General features: G+C 37.7%; 1 protein-coding gene across 6 annotated transcripts in view; it reads right to left on the bottom strand.

Annotated features, from left to right (window-relative positions):
* The window catches only part of DDX10 (DEAD-box helicase 10), a 274,322-nt gene that overhangs the window by 73,100 nt on the left and 174,939 nt on the right, over positions 1-26,283 (bottom strand). For all 6 annotated transcript variants that reach the window (XR_013404274.1, XR_013404272.1, XR_013404273.1 and 3 more), the window contains 2 exons: positions 25,272-25,433; positions 13,961-14,017 (listed from right to left, as the gene is read on the bottom strand). Coding sequence is in view for 3 of the 6 variants with exons in the window: in XM_077964258.1 (XP_077820384.1) it covers positions 13,961-14,017; positions 25,272-25,433 (219 nt within the window). In the remaining 3 variants the exon portion in view is untranslated. The remainder of the gene's footprint in view (positions 1-13,960; positions 14,018-25,271; positions 25,434-26,283) is intronic.

The following is a 26,283-nucleotide window of genomic DNA, read 5'->3' as shown; positions in this document are numbered from 1 at the left end:
CTCTACTAAAATATACAAAAAATTAGCCGGGCATGGTGGCGGGTGCCTGTGGTCCCAGCTACTTGGGAGACTGAGGCAGGAGAATGGCATGAACCCAGGAGGTGGAGCTTTCAGTGAACCAAGATCGCACCACTGCACTCCAGCCTGGGTGACAGAGCAAGACTCTGTCTCCCAAAAAAAAAAAGAATGCTACGCAACACATGGAAAATACCAAAGAGATGTTTCATTTTTTTTTTCCTTTGGATTCAATCATTACATATGTAGACAATTCCCAAAACTTCTCTATCATAGTATTAATTACATTGCTCTACTTACAAATTTCCTCCATTAGACTGTGGGTTCCTTAGAGCAGGCTAATTCTATCGTGGCATTATGAGGGGTAACACATAGTAGGGTACTCAAGAAATGTGTGTATGTGTGTGGAGAAAACAAATGAATCCTTCTAGGGTCATCCTACCACTTATACTGCATTCCCCCACCAAAATCTCAATGCATCCCGCACACTCTCCTGAGTCAGCCCAAATCTTCAACTTGGTGTTCAAGATCCTCTATGATTCACCAATTTCTCTAGCTCCAGCTCCTGTTATTCCTCTTGAGTGCCAGTAAAAAAAAAAAAAAAAAATGATAAGACCCTCCCCAATCTTATACTTTCCAAAAGCCCCAAGGAGACCAATCAAATCCTTTCTACTGAAATGGTTAGTCTCCTGCTGTATTTCAACCACTGGTAAACATACTATTCAGAATAAGTGACACACCTCAAAAATATTACATGGGAAGGTTAGAAAGGATACAAAAATGATAGATCATCACCTCCTGAAAAACAGAAATCAGAATTGTAGAGCTGAAAGGATATATAGTCCTGAACACTTCAAGCAGCATAGTTAAGAGATTTTTCTTAAGACCACACAGTGATCTACTGCTACCACCAGGATTAGAAATCAGAGTCCCAGACTGTCCGACCCTCTATGTCAGCACTGGTTCCACCTAACGCACCAGGGCCACTCTCTCCCAGTGTGGTCACTTGAAGCATTCTCGCCTTCTTCCAACACTGAGCTAAACACAACAGGATTTACATGTATACCCACCAAGGAGAAACCAAATCCTGCTGCCCCTTGTGTTTTACAAGGCTCTTGGCAATGTATCTCTCATATTCTGATGCCCTTATATCCCAGCATTGGTTTTAGATGGTGTCGAAAAGAGCTCGGGCTGAGAACAACAGGTGCCAGACTGCCTGCAATCAGGCACACTGAAGGACAACTAGAGCCTGGTCATGCTGAGTTTGTAAATAATTTAAGAGACTGGGCTTACATTTACCCTCGTATCTTCTAGTAGACATTCTGCCATGGGGGTGTAGCCAAACCAAAAATGGAAAAGGTCTAGCACCTCAGGGTTGTAAGAAGTATACAAGTTGCCAGGCACGGTGGCTCACACCTGTAATCCCAGTATTTTGGAAGGCTGAGGCAAGAGGATCACTCGAGTCCAGCCTGGGCAAAACAGAGAGATCTCATCTCTACAAAAAAATAAACAAAATTAACCAGGTGTGGTGGCATGTATCTGTGGTTCCAGCTACTCAGGAGGCTGAGATAGGAGAATCACTTGAGCCCAGGAAGTGAAGGCTGCAGTGAGCCGAGATCACGCCACTGCACTCCAGCCTGGGCAACAAAGTAAGACCCTGTTACCAAAAAAAAAAAGTATAGAAGTTGATTCTATATATGAATATAGACCACTGGTTCTTAATGGGGTGGTAGTAGTATCTTAATTATACATATATACTGCATGAACACACATAAATAAGTCCCCTACCCCAGTGATTCTGATGGGAGAAGGGTGAGGACAGAGGAAGCTAGATATGTGCATTGTGAGACATCTTTCAGTGATTCCCAGCCCTGATTGAACCACTGGTTCAGATCCTAAGTATCTGAGAATGAACCTGCCTAAAAAGGCAACATATACTAATGCTGATTAATCATGGATCACATTTTTTAATGTGATTCATAGCTCACAAAGTTCTTACACATGTATTATCTTCACAAGAACCCTGGAAGGTTGGCAATGCAGGTAACACCACTACTGTTATTCTAAAGAGGAAACTGAGGCTCGGAGGGAACATGACTGCCTTGGATTCCAAAGCTTACTAGCAAGAACTGAATTTGGACCTCCTATGTCTCAAACCTAATGCTCTTTTAGGAGAGCTCTAACAACCTGGCAGTAAATGATAAAGGCTGAATGAATTGAAGCCCAAAATCTGATCTAGCATTACTGATGAACTCACAATATGGATTAGAGTCCCATTCATTCTCATTTTTCTCTTCTGCTTAGAGAGGACAATATTTTTTTTTTCCTTCTCTCACTTTCTGTTGTCCTCAAAGCACCAACCACAAAAACATCATGTACTACTAGCTCTACTGAGTGGGGCAAAAATCTTATGGTTGGATGGATGCCAGGAGGCTGGGATCAATAGCAGTCGAGTTTAGAATTCAGACATGTACGACTCATGTTAAAAGCAATTAAATGAGGCTGAAGCCTTCCAATAATATACTTTCCAAAGAAAGCTGTGCTAATATAAATAAATGGATGAGCTTGAGAATATATATCATTTCCAACTGAAGGAAATGAGATAATTTTATGAAATAAAAATCAAATGTGTCTGTAGTAAGAGGGAAAACTAATGTACACAGCTGAAAATCAAGATAGGTAAAATAAAACAATTGGTCTTAATTCTAGCAGTAATCATCTTATAATCCAAAGACAGATAAGCGATAGAATTCTTGATAAAAGAACTTTTAGATCATGTATATACCATTTCTGCAGCATTTTCCAAGCTTAACATTTTATCTGGAATCTTATAAAAGATTTATTCCCTCAAGTAAAGACAAAAGTGAGCCTACATGAACAAAAAGTGCCTACTTCCCCCTTAATAATATCATAAACTCTTAGTACCTACCGGACCAGACAGAGTCCAAGTACATTACAGATACTAAGTACCTTTACTCTGTAGATGGTGAAAGCAAAGAAATAAATATTTAATTCACATAAGATGTACATGGAAAAATAAATAAGGTACATTACAGATACTAAGTACCTTTAGCCTGTAGATGGTGAAAGGAAAGAAATATTTAATTCACATAAGGTGCACATGGAAAAATAAAAAATAACCAGAATCTATGGTAAGAATGAGGTAAGTCAAATGAATATGCCTCCTCATGGGAAAATAGTCACTTCTTTATTAGATGATCTTTCAGGCTTTGTATGTTTCTGAATTTCTATGGTCAGTTACTATTCATCTATTTCAATTTATAAAGTTACAGTAGTCACATATAATGATCTCTCAGACCAATGTCCCTTTCATCACCCTTGTGTTCCTTTATTCTAAATAAATGCCAATTCAACAGCTCTTAGTGTCCTATCAGACAGCATGAAGAGTAGAGATCTCCAGAACATTCCAAGGCCACCACATCACCTCATAAGTTTAGAGCAAAAACTAAAACTCACTGGGATGTGGAGGAGGTTAAATGTCTCTGAACAGCATAATGATGACCACACTCCTCCTTATTTAAAAAATACAATTTTTTCATTTTAATTTACACCAGAGTCAAAATAAAGCTCATTTTCTCATTTAGGGGAAATTGTTTTTTAAGTTTTAGAAGGTCAAACACCACACTTCTTGGAACAAGGGGATTTTAAAAGAAATGTGTATTTGAAGAATATGAATTATTAATTGTCTTTCATAGCTTTCATAAAACATGAATGACTCCAGGGACTAACGCTCCTAATGCTTCTAGAATTACAAGAGTTATCCATAATATATTATTTTCCTGAATCTACAGATTAAAATATCTAGGCTGAAAGCATATAAAGAGATCTCATCTTCCCCTACCATTTTTAAAAAGTAATCTTTGCCCGGGCTCAGTGGCTCATGCCTATAATTCTAGCACATTGGGAGGCCAAGGTGGGAGGATCACTTGGTGTCAGGAGTTCATGACCAGCCTAGTCAACATAGAGATCCTGTTTCTACCAAAAATAAAAATAAAAAATTAGCCAGATTTGGTGGTACATTCTTGTAGTCCTCGCTACTCAGGAGGCTAAGGCAGGAGGATTGCTGGAGCCCAGGAGGTCAAGTTTACAGTGAGCTATGATAGTGCCACTACACCACAACCTGGGCGACAGAGTGAGAGCTTGTTGATTAGATTGATGAAAGAGAGAGTGAGAGAGAGAGACAGAGAGAGCAGAGAGAGAAAGAGAGAGAGAGAGAGAGAGAGAGATGGGGTTTATTAGAGACGTGGTTTCACCATGTTGCCCAGGTTGGTCTCAAACTCCTGAGCTTTAATTGAAGTATGGCATACCTCCAAAAAAGTGCACAAACCATAGGCTTATAGCTTGATGAATTTTCATAAAGTAAATATACCCCATGTAACTACCACCCAGATTAAGAAATTAGAACACTCTCAAGTTCTTTAGGAGCCCCCCTTCATGCTCCTTCCCAGTAATCACTCCCTCTTTTCCTCAAAGGTAAACTCTAACCCCAAATATTAGTTTTGCTTTTACAAAAAAACCTTTATGTAAATAGAGTATCATAGTATTTACTCTCCTGTCTGGCATCTTTTGCTCAATACCATGTTTCCGAAATTTGTCCATTATTGGATGTAGCAGTAATTCCTTCATAGCTATATAACAATTCGTCATATGACTATGCCACAATTTATCTACCCTACAATTTAGGTTATTTCTAATCTTTGACAGTGATACTTAGTGCTGCTGTGAGAAACACACTCACCCGTCCAAACCCAAAGAATGGACTTAGAGGCACAAAGAATAGCAAAAGTGAGACTTTAATAATGGTCTTACAAGATCAGATGTCTGGTAGGCAGGCACATCCTGGGCAGTCACAACAGGTAATTTATCTGGGTAGGAAGCATCCAGCAAGGGAGAAAGATGTAGCCTGGGAGACTAGGCCAGTCTCTCCTTTACACGTTTTTCTGCCTGCTTTATATTCGCTGGCAGCTGATTAGATTGCGCCCACGAGATTAAGGGTGGATCTGCCTTCCCTAGTCCACTGACTCAAACATTAATCTCTCTTGGTAACACCCTCACAGACACACCCAGGATCAGTATTTTGTATCCTTCAATCCAATCAAGTTGACAAGCAGTATCAACTAGCACAGTAGGAAACTTAGGTCTGTTCTTCTTCTGTGTTCCATCTCTGTTATTTCCTTTTCCTACTGACTTTTTTCTCCTTTAAGATATGGAAGAAATGGAGCCTTCCCTGCCATTTAAGAAATAGTGGTGGCCGGGCACAGTGGATGATGCCTGCAATCCCAGCACTCTGAGAGGCCAACGTGGGCAGATCACTTGAGGTCAGGAGTTCAAGACCACCCTGGCCATCACGGCAAAACCCCGTCTGTACTAAAAATAGAAAAAGTAGCTGGGCAAGGTGGCATGTGCCTGTAGTCCCAGCTACTTGGGACAGTAAGGCACAAGAATCACTCCAGCCTGGGAGGCGGAGGTGGCAGTAAGCTGAAGTCACGCCACTGCACTCCAGCCTGGGTGATGAAGTGAGACTCTGTCTCCCAAAAAAAAAGAAAAAAGAGAAAAAAAGTGGCATCCTCCTCCTCCTCCTCCTCCTCCTCCTCCTCTGCCCCATCTTCCCCCTCTTTTCTTCCTCCCTATGACTGACTGTCTTCAATTTTGACTAAGTGTTAAGAGTATGGTTGTTTCTGCTTACATACCATATGGCAGTGCTCTCAATCTTTTTCAGTAGAGGAAGACGTTTAACATCAAACTATTTACAAGATGATAATTCTACAGTGATATATGTCATTTAAGAAAACACAAGACAGAAAATTACTCTGAATTTAGCAAAACAAACAAGTTCATATTTTGTTAATCTTAATATAGCCTTTACATACTTTTAAGGAATGATAATATATATGTATGGTATAGATAACTTATTCACTGTAGAGTCAATGCTGAGAATTTTAGAAATTCCTAGTAATAACATGGAAAACCCACACAGATTCTTGTACCATAGGCTGAGAATTACTAAAAGCAAGTCTTACAATAGTTCTCTAGCCCTGCCTTTATTTCTTCACATAAGCAACAGGATTCTGAGTTATGAAGCAAAATATTAGGAAGAAGAAGAAAGGAGGAAAGAATCTACATGTTTTTTCCAACTTTGAGACTTTTGTGTACTATATCAGAAATTATGATGATATAATCTTACAACAGCCAGTAATGACTACTAACAGTCAAAAGAATTCCCATCATTTAGACCATTAATGAATGCTAATACATACAAAAATATAGGCAAATGATTGTAAGTATCAGTCTCCACAATCATGATGGTCACATCCACACATACCCACATACACAGTTCTCTACATAGTAGAGCATGCAACCAGTGGAATAACAGACTCAGCCACATAATGAAACTGACCACAATGATTCAAATACAGTTAATTTGTTCTGCTAGATGTGCCTATAAATCCCTAACTCAAGTATATAAATGTCAAATTATCTCTAACTTGATACAAGCTGAATAAACCATGATGAAGTATAAAGGGCATCACCTGGATTGATTTACTGTTTAGGCCGTTTCATTGGAAAGGATCTAAATGACCACCCAACTGAGCAGACTATTAATAATACAACTATTTTCTACAACATAAACAAAGGGATATATACACACATAGCCCTTTTTTTCTAACACCTTACTCAAATTTATTATGAATCTGTTTTCCTCAAGTTTTATCTGGTTAGTACATTTTGCAAGTTTAATAAAAGAAACAGTACTCTGACTCTAACACCAAACATTAGTTCTCTAAGAAGTATTAGAATAAACACATTCTGACAAAGTCATTAAAATTCTGCCTTAAATGAATCTCGTGTAATACTCCAAGTGTAACAACAACAGGTTTGACTTGTTTCCTGAAAAATTTCCTCTTATTCTCAGAATTAATGGCTGCCCTGAACAGGTTTAAGATCATCCTTAACACCCACTGCACAGTCAAGGAGTGCAATCCGACCTGGATCTGAGTGCTAGCTCTCCTACAATCTAATCACATTTGAATAAGGTCACAATTATTCAGGCTACTCACGTTCAATGGCATCAAATGCAACATTCACCATGATACTGTCAACGAAGAAATTTTAGCAGGACCCACTTTTTCGGTCAAACAGATATTTATGAGCAAGGAATTGCATTACAGAGTGAAGTCACAACTTCCATGAACATTCAGTTCCAAAGTTGACAGGCAAGGTGAAAAATCAACATATCAAATTACCCTAGACTATCCCTTTTACCACCCAGAGTACATATGTATTGCATATGGAATATACTCAGTTTTCCATATGCAACTTGAGGAGTTCGAAGTTAGATAAAAGGAAGGAAGAAAGGCAAAATCAATATGCACGTCTTAGGACAACTCATCTTTTAAGAATTCATTAAATTCTTCGCAAATAGGACATGTGTAAAGTCTTCTAATGGAATTCTGATTGCCTATAGAGTTTACTACATTGTTTTAATATTAAGAATCTATCATCTTAATACAAATTCATGGATTTGTTTAACACAAGATGGGGTAGAAGGGAAGTAGCAACTTGGAAAGGGCTGAGTGTGTTAGATACATCCAGTCTGCAGAATGGGAATTTACTGTATAGCATTAACATGTAAAATGTTAACTTTAAGAATGAATATAGTTGCATTTCACTGCTTCAGATATCTACAGAGCATTTATTATGTGCCAACCATGAAAAAAATTCAGCTGCTGCTCTCAAGGAGTTTATAGCCTAGTGATGAGAGACAATCACCAAGTAACACAGCAGAATGATGTACACGAAGTCCGGTGGTCCAGAAAGGAAGAATTTCCCGAGTCGGCCTGAAGGAGGCAGAAAAGGCTTCAAAACGGAAACAGTTCAGAAGAAAAAGCAATGAAGGAGAAGATATCCTAGGCAGAGGGAAAATGTGTATACAATTTAAAAATCAATAAGATACGAGAATATGGTATGTTTAACTGGTCTTCATGGGCTGGAAGTAATGGTAAACGTTTCCTAATATTTCATCCGTAAGAAAAAAATTAAGCTGCTGGGATTCCAGTGAGATTTTATAGTAACTAATAGGAGATGCACAATAATCTGTATCTGCCTACGGTTCTGTTCTATTTCTTAATGTTCTGTTTCCTAATGTAGCCACTTGTAAAAGAGAACTAATTGTGGATAAGGAGAGCAATTTCAGGAGAAGAAATATTTACTTGCAACTTCTGCTTCAGCTTTTAAGACTCTCGAATGCGAATATTCTTGACTACCTCGGAAATGACCTATGGCCCTAATGCTTCAGAGTCAAGGCTTCAGAGTCATATAAAGCAGATTTGCATCCCGGCTCTGCCATTTCCTAGCTGGATATTCTTGGGAAAGTTACTTCAACTTCCTAAGCTTCAATTTCCTCATCTACAAAATAAAAGGTAAAACATGAGTGACCTCAGCCCTGTTTACGAGGAGATGGCCAACTATGAGCCAGAAAGCCTGCCCTCAGCCGACAAGCACTGTGATGAGCGATAGGAATACAAAGGAAAATAAGAGCCAGAGCCAGAGCCAAAGACAGAGAGAAGTGCAACCACATCAGCGCTGTAATTATTGGAGGTGCTCTACACAGGGGACCACGGGAGTAGTTCCAAAAGCAGGAGCCCGTAGGATGTGAGAGAGTCAGAAAAACCTTCATGAAAGGGGTAACCTTTTACACATGCTGACAAGAGGCCCAGAAAGATAAATGGCATGTCCCCAGCCACCCAGAAACTGTAAGACATAGCCTGCTTTTTAGACCTCAGCCCAGAGTTCTTTACTTACTAAAGGTATTTGCTATTAGTAATTTTCTACGACTAGTTGTTAGATCATGGATCATGGATGACATTTGTTTTTGCATAGAAAAAGAAAAAAAAAGCAACATACAGAAAGAGCATAGGACAATAAACAACAACAGGGAATGAAGATTCAGGAGACCTGAGGGCATATACCAGTTCTGCCACCAAAGAAGCTGTGACATCAGGCAAGTCATTCACTTGCTTTCAGCCCTTATTTGGGTACTTTAAAAGTATTAGCTATGTATGTATACATTTAAGGAAAACAGTATTTCAAATAAAATCTTCCCTGGAAGCTCAAAATGTAAAGAGGAAAACAAAGTTGAGCTGGTCTGGATGAGGACTAAATGGAACCCTAGAGCCCTGCCCAAATAACTCACGCGGGGGTGGTGGGGGGTGGAGAGCAGAGTCCATAGGTCTCTCAATATAATACTGAAAACCACTGGAGTAGATCAGTGGCTGCCACACTCGCTCTTCAATTTCATGGATCAGAAAAAGCTCAAAAAAGATTTTAAAGGGGTGAAATGGGTTTTTACTTTGCCAAATAATAAGACTTTTTAAAAATTATCAGTATTATTTCCTAAATGAAAGGATATTTTAACACCGAAAAAGTAGGAAGAACAAAATATCAAACGAATAAAGTTAGCTTTGCTTTATGAAACTACTGTTCGGTCAGAGAAAAAGTCATTGAAGACCAGTAGATTAGAGAGTCAATCCAGGGCATCTCTCAAGTCTATTAGAGTTTTTCAAGTTTTTTTTTTTTTTTTTTTGGTGTTTTGTGGGGTTTTTTTGGTCTGTTTGTTTGTTTTGTTTTGTTTGAGACAGCGTCTCACTCTGTCACCCAGGCTGGACTGCAGTGGCATGATCTCAGCTCACTGCAGCCTCCACCTCCCAGGTTAAAGTGATTCTCCCACCTCAGCCTCCCAAGTATGCTGGGATTACAGACGCATACCACCACGCCCGGCTAATCTCTGTATTTTTAGTAGAGATAGGGTTTTGCCATGATGGCCAGGCTGGTCTTGAACCCCTCACCTCAGGTGATCCACCCGTCTCGGCCTCCCAAAGTGCTGGGATTACAGGCATGAGCCACTACACCCAGCCTAGAGTTTTAAAATTAAATAACTACTACTTCTTCAGACCTCCTATTCTGAGAGCTCTAACTTCAACACTACTTTTCTGTTAGTACAGAGATTACTTTAGGTATTCAAGAAACTGTTACCTAAAACCACTATTTGTTAAGTATAAATAAAAACACAATACAAACCAGAAAATAAAAACAAGTGAAAATGTACAACGTCTATAAAACTTCAACCTCGAAATGTATGGCATCATATTAATTTTCCCCATACCTAAAAACTACGAACTATAATCATCATTTTTAATACAGTCAAAGCAACTTTTAACTATTTTAAGTATTTGAGTTCTTTCCTACTCTTTGCTCCTTCATAGTCAGTGTTCAATTTCATCAGACTCAGACTTTTGTTTAATAAATCACACTTTTGGCCAGGTGCGGTGGCTCATGTCTGTAATCCCGGCACTTTAGGAGGCCGAGGCGGGTGGATCACGGGGTCAGGTGATCAAGACCATCCTGGCTAACACGGTGAAACTCTGTCTCTACTAAAAATACAAAAAATTAGCTGGGCGTGGTGGCGGGCGCCTGTAGTCCCAGCTACTCGGGAGGCTGAGGCAGGAGAATCGCTTGAACCTGGGAGGCGGAGGTTGCAGTGAGCCAAGATCGCACCACTGCACTCCAGCCTGGGTGACAGAGCAAGACTCCATCTTAATAAATAAACAAACAAACAAACAAACAAATAAAAATCACACTTTCTTTTCAAAAGTAGCACAGTACTGAGATATTTCTGAGGATCTATTTCCCCAAGTTTTGGCACTGTTGTTCCTTTTCCTTACATTTCTACAAAATCATTCCAGCGACCAAGGACTCCTACTGGCACTTGCGACCCTCAAAGCAAAAGGAAATTTAGCTAGATAATGAGGTAAAGCTGTATTCCAGGATTATGTAACCTCCCTGAACCCAAAAAGCAATGTGGTCTATTGATCACTGCTACAAGTATTTTTCTGGATCTTAGTTTAAAATCTCTAGGTCATAAGAATATACGACATCTTGTTAGCTAAAGTAAAAACAATTCTGTTGTGCAGTTCAAAGATTTCTCTGCTAAAGAAAGTTTTGATACCCAAAAGACCTATATTTCCCAAACCACTATTAGGTACCCAGCAAACCTTTGTAACAGTTTCAGCTCCGTATTTATCTTCCATTTCCAATTCTGCACATAACATAATCTAGGCAGAACTTAGGTCTATCTTTTAACAAAAAGTCGTATCAGATTCCTGAGAGGTCCATTCCAACTTTAGTTTATCCTACTCACACTTTAAAGCAATTTTTCTTAGAAATACTTTCAATATGCCAGAGAAGAGATTACCAGTAATCATCATTTCTAAAATTGAAAATTCACATTATCATTAAGTTTTCTCTTTTCTGGGAAATAAAGATAATTCCATTAAACTTCACTCAAACACTCCCCCCCACCACACACACACACACACACACACACACACACACACACACACACACACAAATACTGTGTCCTTTATATCCTTCCTTGCATAATAAAATGATGTTTGCTGCACAAAACACGAAACAAGGTAGAAAGACAGCTATGTGAGTCCTCCCTTTCTTACACTTTCAGTTTCTACGCAGTGATTGCTTAAAATAGCTATAAACAGCTATGACTACATTTCCTGGTAAATTAAGTCTGCAAGTACCACCTTCTTTGACCATTAAAATGCCTTCTGGATATCTTGTAGGTTCAGGGATCAAAGGGATGCTCTAGCTGGAATCTGACTGAAGTGATTCAGAAGGCAACATCCTAAGTAACACAATGATTAGGTTTACATAAGAGGATCAACGAGAAGACAAAGTTTACTCAAAAACTAAGTCACATCTGTCATTTGAAGCACACACACTGAGAGAAACCTGATAATTTACATCATATTTCTCCTTACATATCACAGAAATTTGTGCCATCGTCCCTTTACCAAATGTTTCCAAATAATATCTTCTGGGTCTGCTTCCAAAAGGCACCTCAAAAGCCATGAGAGCCTTCATCCCCTGTCACTTTCATTTGAAAGGAAGCTAGGTGCAAAAGGTTGGTTTGAGCTCATTCCTTGGGCTCTGTCAGTCAGCCTGAACCTGTCATTGCTGGCAGTCCTCAGTGTCTTAAGGAATGTTTGAGTCCTGGCTGCAAACCAGCCACTGATCCCTCTGGTAATATCACTCTTACAAAAGGGCTGCCATCTCTGAGCACTCAGACAAGGGCTGTGAAATGGAGGTAGCTAAACTATTCAGAGCAATAATAAAACACAGCCTCTGTCTATTTAAAGCTCCTGGCTGAGCTGTAAAGCCATGTCAGCTCTTCTTTCTGTTCTTAGTCCGATCCTTAGTGGTTATACAGAAATGAGACCTTCTCTTGACAAGAAAAATCTTCTTCCTTTTTTAGATGTCAGGAAATAAACACACAGGACAAACACGGAAGGGGAGTGGGAAATGGAAGGGAGAGTCTGGCGTAAGGAGTTCACTTCAGAGATCAGTCCCCAGTGAAAATGCCTGATTCTCACGACTTTACCATTTTTTCATTTCCCCAGCAGACACAGTATTAAAACCAAATATACACATCAATTTATGGGGGAATAAAAGAAGAGGTTTCCAGGAGGATAGCTCAAGGGTGAGAGCAATTTCTCACAGCTTAAACCACCATGGAAAAAAAAAATTGACCATACACCATCAGTAAGTATAAAAAATAAACCATATTTAGTGATATATACAAATATGCATGAATAAAAACAAAGGAAATACAGTAACAGGGCTTTCTTTGGCTCTAGATTATATCTTTCATCGTACATTTATACATGCAGAAATGAGAGCTTCTTAGTGAAATAAAATAGGTTTATTTTTATGCTGAACATGCAATATTCATAGATATCAAATGCTTTTATTAGATTTAAGATTTTCTTCTTAAATTTCAATCCTTCCCACTACAGCCTCTGAGATCTAGTGTCCCTGCCATGGTGGTTCATGCCTGCACTTTAAAGCATACGCAGAAGCCACCACCTTAGTTAGCAGTCAGGCTGCACACACTGGAGCTCTCGTTTTCGGGCACCTTTGAAGACAGAGTGATATTTAATACTGAATATAAGCAGTCTTTTCATCTTACACTGTAGAATAATTGCTTCCCACTTCAGAACTATAGCATGAGTTATCATCTCTGACTTGCTCTCTAAGTGCTATGGCCAGCATGGAAAAAAAAAAAATGACAAAGAATATTAAGGGCCTCCTCAAGGGAGTTGGAGCTGTGCTAACTGCCAAGAGGAAATCATGGCTAGTCAGAAACTGCACAATGAGATACAGCATGAGAAATGACATACGTTTTTGGGCCCTAGTTCTAGGAAATCATTTCTACTAAATGTCCTCAGAATGCAGAAGCTGAACACTTCTCAGTGACAAACACATTATATAAAAATCATAGCTGCATGTGGACGGTGTTTATAATTATACATACATACTTAAGGAAAACTGTACATATGTATTTGCTGAAAAGTATCAGCTACAGACTACAGTAAAAGTGGGAGATACAGAATGCTTTTCTCCTAGATTCTAAGAGCTGAACTGATGCTTTCAGAGTTACCTGTTATCAGGTTGGGTTCACACGGGCTGTCTACCTGAACATGATACAGATGAAAATTCTATCAGGCCTGGCCCACAGAGTCAACTGCCTTTTGTATTTAATAGACACAAAATATAATGGGAAAAAGTCGTGGAGTAAACGAGGCAAACTCAGTAACAAATTATCTTAGGTATTTTTCAGCCTGCACCAGAGAGGAAACAGATGAATACAAGAAAGTGAATAGAAGGCCGCATGGGCTTGACTACAACTAGAATATCATGATATACAAATGATATATAAAATCCATACTGAAAAGAAGAGGATTTAAATTCCATTTTAACATTACAAGCATTGTTCTTGCCAAAATATAAAATGCTTTTATCAATTCTACCTTAATAGAGCTTGGAAAAACAAATGTATATAAACCCTTACCTTTGCTTGCCTCTTGTTGGCTTCTCTTCTGGCTTCCCTTTCTTTCAGTCTTTTCTCCTGGAGACAAGGAAGAGGAGAAAAATTAGCAGCATATAATTGGGTATAAAACAGAGTACATATTCATTACAGTTTTATTCCCTAAAGCTAACTAATATGTGACATTCATTTTTCAACAAATATTTACTGACTATGGGATTGGCACAGGTATTCATGAATCATTAAGAATGTGTCAGACAGATCTGAAATCAAATCCCAGTTCTATCACTTACTCTGGCTATGCAATGGTTAGTACTGACTTTCAAATAAAACACACACAAACAGGACAGGTAAAACATAATGTACGATTATACAAGAGACACATCCTAGTGATTACTTGGAGGTTCTAGAAACCAAGTTCAGTGGAAGGAAATGCAAAGGAGAAAAAATAAAAACTCAGAAAGCTTTTGGCTTGCTTATTATCAAAGAGCTTCTTTAGAAAATGACCGAACTCAAACCTGGGTCTTCATGTGCCAAATCTAGTGCTTTTTTGCGATACATTCTAATAAAAATAAAAATGTTAATATTTGGGGGTTAAACATTAACAGATGTGACTTTAAAAACAGAAGAAAATAATAACTAGTATTATTTTAGCAAGCAGCCAATTAATGCAATAGTGATTATCAAACTTTATCCCTGAATTGGTTCTCTAATGAGATTATAAGAGATGTTCTGCCACTAAATTAGAATAATCTCAATGCTTCCCCAAGTTGTGGGGAAAAAATGATGGCAGTTTCTAAACAATTTGTTCCTAAATTAAGTTGGCACCAATCACAGGCTTTCTTTGAGCATTAGTAGACTACAAAATACATGAAAGAAGCAAAACAAGATTAAAGAAAAAATGTGATATAACTGATCATAATTAACACTTCATTTGAGCTGGCTTTAGCTTGTGGATACACGTATTTGTAACTTTATCTCCCTTCTCTTCCCACCCCACCCTCCATGCAGAGTTTTCCTGTGTTAGACATTCATGTTATTCTACGAAGACTGCACAGTGACTTGAGTGTTTTGCTGCTTACACTAATGTTAAGACTATAGCTATATAAAATATCAAGTAACTGCAGAGAGGAATAAAATTGTACTTTCATAAAAATTTATTTGTCCATTAGCACATTACTATGCTATTTTCTTACCAACAGAAATAGCTCAGAATTATTAAGTATCAACAATGTGCTAGGCATTTCATATAACAATTTGATTTTTTTTATCTTTTTAAACCTATGTAACAGAACTTATAAGGTATTACTATTCCCATTCTGTAGATGAAAAATGGAAGATCAAAGTAACTAAGCAACTTGACTGATGTCACACATAGTAAGTGATGGACTTGGGATTAAACTGGGCCTGCGGAGCCGAAGTTCTCACTCCCTCAAATCTAGCACATCACTACACTTCATACTCCTCCACTGGAATACTGACTTCACTTTGTAGGTTCGTACGTAGTATTTGTATCCGTATCAGCATGTTTTAGACAAATGTTGCCACTTCCTTTATCATTATAAATAGTCCGCTACCATACAGGTCTTTTCATCCTGATAGCATTTTTTATTTTCCTGACAGCATTTTATAGACATTAATTAATTTTTGTCAGTCTTCTGCGCAGAAGAAACAGGTAACTGATCACATTTAAAAGCCATACAAATTTTTGTTGTAATTATTCAACAACTAGTCTTCTTTCAACACATCAGTGTCTGAAAATGGCACTTCAAAGTTGCAAAGAATAAATTCGATATATTCACATCAGAAAAATCCTTTCTACTCAAGCAAACATAACCATGCTGAGGTTTTCCATTTAGTCATTTTAATCATAGCAGAAAAAAATGGACAATTTTCTACTTTTACTGAATTCCAATATTAATTCATTATAGTCACTAAAAGATATTTTACATTTCAGCTTTAAATTGGCTATCAGAATTTATATGTGCATGCAAATAAGATAATTTTCCCTTTTAAATTTTCTACCAAAATTTTCAGACAGATGAGATATCCAAAGACTTTTACAATATGAAGCAAATGTTACCAAGATATGAAACAAATGCACTAATGACAAATTTTTAATACTGAGTAAAACTAAAAGAAAATAATTTGAAGTGAATCATTAGAAAATGTTTCTTTCTTATCTGAAAAAGCTTTATTAGTACCCTGTCTGAAAAGAGCCAAGAGTAAACATTGAGAGAGAAGCAAAAGAACTGAAAGTAGATATGTCATAATTCAAAACTTAGAAAATGAATATATTCTTTGTGGGGGTAAGAAAAAAATATTTTAAAGACAGTTTATGACATATGACAAAACATAAAGATAAAAGGCTGGAATACAGTCACTTCAAGAGAAAAGTATAAGTGAATTTCATTAGATTCGGTAACTGAAGTCCTCCTCCCCTTTTCATTAGGTGTGGCTCAAATGCTTTAAATCCTTTATTTTTCCTATTTTGTTTTTGAGGACATCCTGGTACCAAAAACTATTTTATGCTACAAAAAAAGAAGGCAAAATGTTATCTTTAGTTCTACCATGCTACAAATGATTAAGTATAAGGGGAGCATGAAATTCAATAATGAAAAATCAAATTCACAAGGGAGAGAAAAACAGAAAATCAAATTTCAAGGTATAAAATACTCCCTTTATAGATATTATATTTCTTTTGGATTCTCACACACTATAGGTCCTTAGCTTCCAGAAAAGAAAGTACCATGAAATATGAATTTCATGAGCAGTCAGGACTACAAATTTAAACTTTTTCATTCTAGGGTGATACTTGAAAATTTGTAATTTGAAAGTAAGACTCATTTTTGGAGGTTATGGAAGTATAATCCATTTGCATGACTCTCGGGCAACTGTGTCAGTTTGGTAAGGAACTGAGTCCCCAGCTACCACGTAAGGAAGAAGGGGACATGTATCTTTACTTCAGTATTATAATAACTTATTTTTCAAAAAAGAAAACTGGCTTAACAAAAGTGAACAAAAGAAAGATCATGAGAATTGTTAAGTCCCAAAGATATCCCCTGCCTCTAAGAACAAAATTCCAGTAAACCTAAATCCTTGCCAGGAACTTAACACAACAAGGTTCTCTGATCTGTTACCTATTTTACAGAGTTTTGCTTGAACGACATTAAAAAGTGGACTTCTATGAATAAATCTGTAACAACTATAACAAGGATATGAAGACAGAATGAGAAAAACAAATTGATGTGGAAACACTGAATTCACTAGTTAAATCCTTTGAATATTTACCCAACCACATGGTAGGCTCTGGATACATATAATGGGCAAAACAGATATAGACCATTGCCCTTTGCAGTTTATAACTTAATCCTATCAGACTCCCTGATTCCACTGGCAGCAAACTGCTCCCTGCTCCTCAACCCCAATCTCTAACTACTCACCATCAACCTAATACCCAACCCACCTCTCCAACACCATATAGTTTAAAAAAAAAAAAAAAAAAAGAAAGCATGAAAATAGATCAGATTTATGTAATTCTGAATATTTGTCTCATTTTTGATGCTGGATATAGAGCCCAAACACCAAGATATTGAGCTAAATGTCACTAGATGGTATAAGCTTGTGAGAGTAAGAACAGAAACCTCCCCAGGCAGACATCTCCAAATGGTAGGCAAAGATTCTGTAGTAACAGGTTGGCTTCCATTTTAATAATAAACCTGGTTGTGACAGTAGAAGGGCTGAAACTAGAAGGAAAAAGGGTTGTAATGAAAAGGATCTTGTATTCTCTTCTATAAATAAGCTTCATTCACAACATCCATTTTAGAATTAGGCACCAGATGCTGAGTCCCTTGTCCTCAAGATGACACTTCTGATCTTAGTAAAATTTCATAAGGACCATGTGAGCCAGACCAGTCTCTGGTTCTCTTTCTTTAGACTCTTAAATGGCCATAGCTATGGAAAAATGGATTCGGGCACTAGTGTATGTACACATACAGCTATACAATGAACATTCAGGAAAAAGTGGTATTAGTATAGAGTCTTAAACTATACTACTAACCACAACATTAATTTATTCTTTCTTTTTTTTTTTTTTTGAGACGGAGTCTCGCTCTGTTTCCCAGGTTGGAATGCAGTGGCAGGATCTCGACTCACTGCAAGCTCCGCCTCCTGGGTTTATGCCATTCTCCTGCCTCAGCCTCCTGAGTAGCTAGGATTACAGGTGCCTGCCACCATGCCCAGCTAATTTTTGTGTTTTTAGTAGAGACAGGGTTTCACCTTGTTAGCCAGGATGGTCCCAATCTCCTGACCTCGTGATCCACCCGCCTCGGCCTCCCAAAGTGCTGGGATTACAGGCGTGAGCCACCACGCTCGGCCTTAATTTATTTTTAATTTATTAGAGATCAATGACCTTGTTCTGGAAACATGAAAAATTTCCATTATTTGTCATTTCTTCTTCAATACCCTCTACTCTTATGATCATCCTCCACCTTTTACCTCATTGCTTCAGAGTTACTCTGCTATAAAAGAATGTCTGATGGCTTGACATAGGTAGCAACACAGCTGAACAGTTAAAAAGCATAAAGTCTGAACAGTAACAAAGACTCTGGTAAGAGTCCCAGGACTGCTGTTTGCAAGCTGCAGGGTTCTGGACACATTACCTGACCCTTCTAAGTCTTAGTTTTATAATCTGTAAAATGCTAGCTCACTGATTTCAGAAGTTAATTATTAGCATATAATATGATGGTACATGTAAACTTACTGCAGGGTCCAGTTAAGTAAGTGTTACTTGTTACTGTTAATATTCTTGTGGCTACTATTCCTCAGATGCCTGATTACAGTTTCCCTCTTTCTTGACTATCACACAAATTTATGGTTAAGTCAACTGGATTCCATGCCAACTTAATTATGTGTCAACAACAATAAAACAAGATAGATTTTCTAAAGTCTTCCTTTAATACTTTCCTAACTTTCTAACATTCAAGCTGGTAGTAAATGGAACATAGAGTAATGCTGTACCATCTCGGGAAGCAGTCCAGAGCCACATCTTGACATGTTTATGTTATCTAAATTCATAATCCGATATAGATAAAGCACTAGAATTTCAAGGGAATGAAAGAGCTTCATAATGAATTGTTTTTCTCTATTCTCAGCTGTGATAGCAAATATTATCACCTGAACTACAAGTCATCTTTCAGAACTAAGAATGATGACACAACACAGAGCAGGTTTTCACTCCATTAAAGTAAAAATCATTCAAAAATAGGATCCATGGCCTATCTTTCAACAGTTCAGACTCAATTATTAAAAAACACATTGGCCGGGCACGGTGGCTCACGCCTGTAATCCCAGCACTTTGAAAGGCCGAGTTGGGCGGATCACGAGGTCAGGAAATCGAGACCAGCCTGACTAACACAGTAAAACCCCGTCTCTACTAAAACTACAAAAAATTAGCCGGGCATGGTAGCGGGTGCCTGTAGTCCCAGCTACTCGGGAGGCTAAGGCAGGAGAATGGCATGAACCCGGGAGGCTGAGCTTGCAGTGAGCCAAGATCGTGCCACTGCACTACTGCCTGGGTGACAGAGCTAGACTCTGTCTCAAAAATAAAAAAGAAAAAGAAAAAAAAAAAACAACATTGCTTTCATGTGAGAGTAGCATTTTGTCTTTACAGTTTACTAGTTTACTAATGGTTTCATATGCAAAAGTTACAGCTTTTGCTATTTTTATTTCCAATGATTGGTTTCAAGAGGTTCTAAAGAGAAAATAAAAATAACAGACATATTTAAGCACAGCTACCTATTAGTGCCAGACAAAGCTGAATGGCGGGGTGGTCTCAGAAGAAAGCAGTGCTTAAAGGCTAAAACGACAACTCATGAAGAGCAACTAAAGCTGCTAAATGACCCAAGGCAGTTACAGAAGGGTCCCTGAAGTCCAGAGTAGCCGCTGTGCATTTTGGCAAGCAGGCAGCTTGAATTCTACTCCCAGTGATGCCATGAAACTATATAGTTTGGTTTGATTTGTTTTGTACTTTAAACCAGTTAGGATCTTTAGATCTCTTATATACAAGGGAATTGAAATTCGTATGTCAAATAGATGTCTACACTCTCACATTTATTGCAACATTATTCACAATAGTCAAGGTATGGAAAAACTGAAGTGGCCATCAACAAACAATGGATTAAGTAAATGTGCTGTACAGATGTACAATGGAATACTATTCAGCCTTAAGGAAAACACGGAATTCTGTCATTTGCAACAAGAAGACTTTTAGAAAAGGGAAATAAGCCAGGCAGAGAGGTAAATACCGCACCATCTCACTTATCTGTGGAATCTAATTCATAGAAGTAGACTTCAGAAGAGCTCACAGAAGTAGAGCGTAGAGTGGTGGTTACCAAAGGACTGGGTGGAAGGGGTGCAGGGGAGATGAGCAAAGGGAAGATGTTGGTTATAGTGTACAAAGTTTCCATCCGACAGGAGGAATAAGTTCTGGTGATCTATTGCACAGCTTAGTGACCAAGTTAACAATAATGTATTGTGTATTTCAAAATAGCTAAAATAGTGGATTTTAAATGTTGTCACCACAAAATAATGATAAATATTTGAAGTGATGGTTATGTTAATTAGCCTAATTTGATTATTGCACAATATATACCTGTAATGAAACATCTCATTGTACCCCATACATACAATTATGTGTCAATTAAAAATAACATAAAACTTTAAAATAAAAAATAGATGTAAAAAATCTTTATAACTCAGTTTTCTAAATCTTTAAAACAAAGATTTACTTGAATCATTAGAAATTATATAGCTTTCAGAATCTGGTAGATGAAAATATGATTCAAAGACAGGTGTAATAGTATGAGGGAAAAACAAGTAGGACAAAATGAGTAGCTGAGTCCTACTATACTAACACTGAGTGCATATGCAAAGCTGTGATTCAAGGCTGTTAACTTTTAAATGCAAGAGCAAACAACTACTTCCAAACAGAATCATTAAGACTAAATTCACTTACATATTAAATATCCTATACTTTAAACCAAAAATATAACATTTTGAACACACTGAAAAAAAATGCCAAGGCTTACAAAATCTTCTACAACTGATACACATTAAAAGAAATGTATTAAATACAGAAGCATGTGACAGGTTTTGTGAAGTTTTTTTCACATGCAAAATTCATTCAGGTACAACCCTTATTCGTAACTTTGGGTCAAAAGTTTCTTCACCTTCTTCTATCTTCCTGAAGTAAAGCTTCCCCTAGACCCTGTTGTTAGTATTGTCAATATTCTTTAGGGACATATAGTTCTTCTCAATATACTTTCATAAAAGTAAAAATTATGAGTGACAGCCTCAAAGGGAAATAGAATTATATTTGCCCAAGGCAAAATTCTACACTAAAAGAACTAAGAAGCGTTATTATAGTAGTAGTATACTCAGGAAAAAAATGTGACTTCAAAAACCAACAATATGTTCAAGTAAAGCAATTAATTAAAGCACAGTAATTTGTGCAGGATTAATAATATATTTAGTTTTTAAAGTTTTAATGGTTACTGGAAATATGTAAAGAAGAAAGTCTTTTTTTTTTTTTTTGAGACGGAGTCTCGTTCTGTCACCCAGGCGGGAGTGCAGTGGCGCGATCTTGGCTCACTGCGAGCTCCACCTACCAGGTTCACGCCATTCTCCTGCCTCAGCCTCCTGACTAGCTGGGACTACAGGTGCCCGCCACCACGCCTGGCTTTTTTTTTTTTTTTCCTGTATTTTTTAGTAGAGATGGTGTTTCACCGTGTTAGCCAGGATGGTCTAGATTCCTGACCTCATGATCCACCCGCCTCAGCCTCCCAAAACACTGGGATTACAGGCATGAGCCACCACGTCCGGCAAGAAGAAAGTCTTTTCATAAAGTAAAGCAAGCAACCTGACTTGTCAGGGAGAAAAAAATTACAAATTAAAATTCTATTTTCCAAACAGTAAAGGATGATTTTATTCCCACGTCTTAACTAGATCTACGGAGCCAGAGATCTCACTGACATCTGGCATTAAGTCCCACTCCTACTCCCTGATTTTTCAGATTAGGAAAGCAAAGTCCCAATCAGTGACTAGTAATCCAAGCTGGACTGGGTATAAACTGTAATTACTGCACCAACGTAGTCATTCCACACTCAAGTACAGGTTATTCCGCAATACAGCACAGTATTCTTCCCAAACATCACTGCTTCACTATCCCAAATGTGAAGATGTGCCACTTAAGAAAATATTCCGTATTTCGCGGGTAGAAATCTACTCCATAACAGCTTGGTGCATAAATGATGGGAGTACCTATATTGTGCCTTATGTATGCTATTGCAGTAAACATGCTAATGCTACAGTACTCACAAATGCAAAGTTTTCTCTACTTTAATACACACAAATACATGTATGTGTTTGCCAATGAAAATAGTACAAAATCAATCATGTGAGCATCAGGTAACATTTATATTAAAGTTGAAGAGAGAGAACTATTCTAGTTATTTCTTTGTGCTTTTTTTTCCAGGTAAGACTTTCAAAATCCTATTTGGAAGGCATGTCTTGTACAGAATACACATATTTTACATAAAATAGAACGTTGTCACTTTTTTAAAAAAATACTGTGACTCTTGTAGTCACAGAAGTATTGACTTCAAAACCAGCTGTATGTAAAGTTCAGGTGATTTCTCTCACAACTTTGTCAGCTCAAAACTGTTCTGTTCAGCCTTGCTATGAGATAGTCACGGAGACAGTCTAAAAAATCACATGCTATGTTCTAATAATGATGCAAAGAAAATGATTTACAAGCTCAAAACTAATTGAAAATGGAAAAGTGTATGATACACCTTTCACATAAGAAAAGAAAAAAATACGTATTCCTACTTATTTCTATTTGCATAAGGAAAGTGAAAGGACAAGTTTAAAATTAAAAGTAGTTAGCTATAAGGGTGTAGGTATGAATAAGATACACAGACATAGGCAGAAGCATGAATTCTCAATGTGTGTGTGTGTGTATATATATATGTATTTTTTTTTTTTTTTTTTTTTTGGAGATGAGTCTCACTCCTGTTGCCCAGGCTGAAGTGCAGTGGCACGACCTTGGCTCACTGCAACCTCCACCTCCCAGGTTCAAGCGATTCTCCTGCCTCAGCCTCCTGAGTAGCTGGGATTAGAGGTGTGTGCCACCATGCCCAGATAATTTTTGTATTTTTAGTAGACGGGGTTTCATTATCTTGGTCAGGCTGGTCTTGAACTCCCGACCTCATGATCCACCCACCTTGGCCTCCCAAAGTGCTGGGATTACAGGCGTGAGCCACCACGCCCAGCAATGTGCAATTTTTTATCTTGATTTTTGAGTCATGTGATTATTCATGCCAAAACATTTTATGAAAAAAAAAAAAAAAAAAAAAAAAAGGATGTGCAAGCAGCTTTTGTGAAGTAACAGCATGTCCACAGTTAACTAAGACTTAATTATAATCTTCCTGAAGATGGAGGGACCCATGTACATATGTTAGTTTTTTCTTATTTTTCTTTTTTAAAGAGACAGAGTCTTGCTATATTGCCTTTTATTAATGAGTGGCTATTCACAGGTGCAGTTATAGGACACAGCCTCAGGTTCCTGGGCTCAAGTTATCCTTCTGCCTCAGCCTCTTAAGTAGCCAGAACTACAGGTGTGAACCGCTGCACCCACTCAGCAGCACCCGGATATTTTAAATATTCTATGTTCACAGCCTATGGCAGAGCCTAGCAAACAAACACTGTATAAAACAAGTACAATCTGCCAATTTGAAATTAACTTTCTAAAGGTTTCCAGAACAATATTCAGTGATCTGGTATAGTAATAACTTCCATATGGGAGAAAAGAGATGGCAAGGAAGGGGAAGGGGGTGAACTTTATTTTATGTAAATCCTTCATATTTCTTTTACTGCTGGCTACAACTTAGAAATACAGTACATTCTTGCTCAGTTGTCCCCTGGATAAATAAGTAGACTGCAAGCTGAAACGTGACAAGCTCCTGATACTCTTAATAGTAAAGATTTTAACAAATTGCTAATAATGTCAAATTTCAATTTAAGTACTGCACTAAGAGTAGCAATGCAAGAAATGTTTAGTTCTCTCATTAACATAAATATCCAACAATTGTAACCAGTATATTTCAGGTTCATTTGTTCTCCATATTTTTGGAACGTTTTTCTCAACATTCATTTTCCATCCCTAAAGCTATCTCCAATATCTACTTTTTCATCAAATGCGACTCTGAAGCTACATCAAATATTAAAATAAAGAAATGAGAACTGCTGTTCTATTTTTATAAAAAAGTGTGTACTGGTCCATGAAAGGTCAAATAGGAGTGAAAAGCTCTAAGAATCCTTCTCAGAATGTACTTAACAATGTCCACATCCAAAGGTATTTTGTTCTTAATACAAAATTTAATATTATAGCAGCGCTTCTCGGGTGTTTCTCACTGCATTACCTCGAAATCACTGCGTCAAAAGGGTGCTAAAGAAAGTTCTTTAAAAAATGTAAATCTACTTTATTTCGTTAATTCATTTTTTATCTAGTGAAATGTTCACTTCCAGGGAATGAAGTAGTATAACGGCATAACAATATCATGTGTGACCACTACATCAAGGATGACAGAAAACTGCCAAGTTCAAGGCCACAAGGGCACATGCTAATTTTTATAGAAGTGTTACAAAGTCTCCAGTTTTAATACAATAAATTTAACATATTATCAAGTAATTGATATGGAAAGAAATTTATCAAGTTGAATCTGGAAACACCATCAGTCTTTTCCAATGGTTGAATGGTGAAACAAACCTCAGTACATCCATACCATGGGACACTACTTAGTAATAAAAGGAAGAAAGCATTGATGCACACGACTTGGCTGTATCTCCATAGAATAATGCTGAGTGAAAAAAGCCAATTCCAAAAAGCTACATACTGCATAGTTTTATATAAAACATTCTGGTAATGACAAAATTATTGAAATGGAGAGCTTGGGATATCTCTATCAACTACAAGTGAAACTACAATTATCTCAAAATAAAAACTGTAATAACAACAACAAATCCACTAATACTATTTAGATCACCTCAGACCAAAGACAGATTTAAGTGGCATTCTCAGAAACCAGTCAATATACAGACTCCCCCAGCAGAGGAACAAATGAACAGAAAAAAGAAGAGAGTAGCCACAGAAAAAGAAGTGTCAGAGAAAACAATGAAGAAAATAATAGACTTATTAATGAATAGCTAATGAATATTTAGATATACTTAGGGACATTAAATTTCACTCAGTATGAATTCAAGATGGAAAGCTTACCCGATGCTTTGCCTTAATCTTCTTTCTATATTCTTCTTTGTCAAATTTGTCCTCTTCCTCAAGTCTTTCCTTTGCTTTATCTAAGTTGATACCACCGGTGTCATCATCTTCCTCAGCATCCTTGATGGCAGATTTCTGCATCTGTGGCCACTGCTGAACCAACTACAGGCAGAAAAAAGGTCAGTGTCAGCAAGAAGTAGGGGACACCCCAGAAAAGCACTTCATTTTGTCTGATGATTCCGAAAAGGTGCAGACACCCACTTTCTGCCTTACAATCTGTATTCTTAAATCTTTTAACCAACTTCAAGCCACGGAAGAGACCGACCGCCCTAGTCAGAGTAAAGTAACACTGCCAAACCCAATGAGAACAGGATTAAAAGAAAATTTCACCAAATAATTTGGAGAAGACAGTCACAGACTAGTGATGCTCCAGCATCTTCCCAAACAGCATTCTTAGTATCCTATTCTCCACACAACTCAGCTCAAAATTATCTGCACACAGCAGGAGTCGGGCTGAGTAGGACTCAGGCTGTACCTCCTTTGGGCTTCCATGGCACCCAGTGTGTTACTCTCACACAAAGTTCATTGCACCGCATTGTTTTACGATCCTGTTTCTCTCACTAGCATTAATCTCCTTGAGGGCAGTTGTATGTGTTGTTTATTTATCCTTGGAGCCCAACATAGTATCTGGCACGTATTAAACAGGTGCTCAAAATGGATCAATGAATCACATATCAACTGACAATACATATAATGACTGAAATAACTAACTGAAAAGGAGAAAAACAGTTTGGGTTTCACAGGCTTGCTCAAACCCACATGATTTTACACAAACAGTTTAGGGTAAGGAACAAGGTGACCTAGAAGATGGGGCACTGATCTGGGAATGAGGGGACCTGGCTAAATGTCCTGGCTTTTTCATTACTACATAATGCTAAATAAATTAATCTCCAGATATCTATGTCCCTTCTGGAAAAATAGAGGTTTATTTAACTCAGTAATTTCTAAGTCT

This window comes from Macaca mulatta, chromosome 14 (genome assembly GCF_049350105.2).
Source record: "Macaca mulatta isolate MMU2019108-1 chromosome 14, T2T-MMU8v2.0, whole genome shotgun sequence".
Taxonomy (NCBI): domain Eukaryota; kingdom Metazoa; phylum Chordata; class Mammalia; order Primates; family Cercopithecidae; genus Macaca; species Macaca mulatta.
The sequence above is the reverse complement of the archived record's forward strand: the minus strand, read 5'-3'. Positions and strand labels throughout refer to the sequence as shown.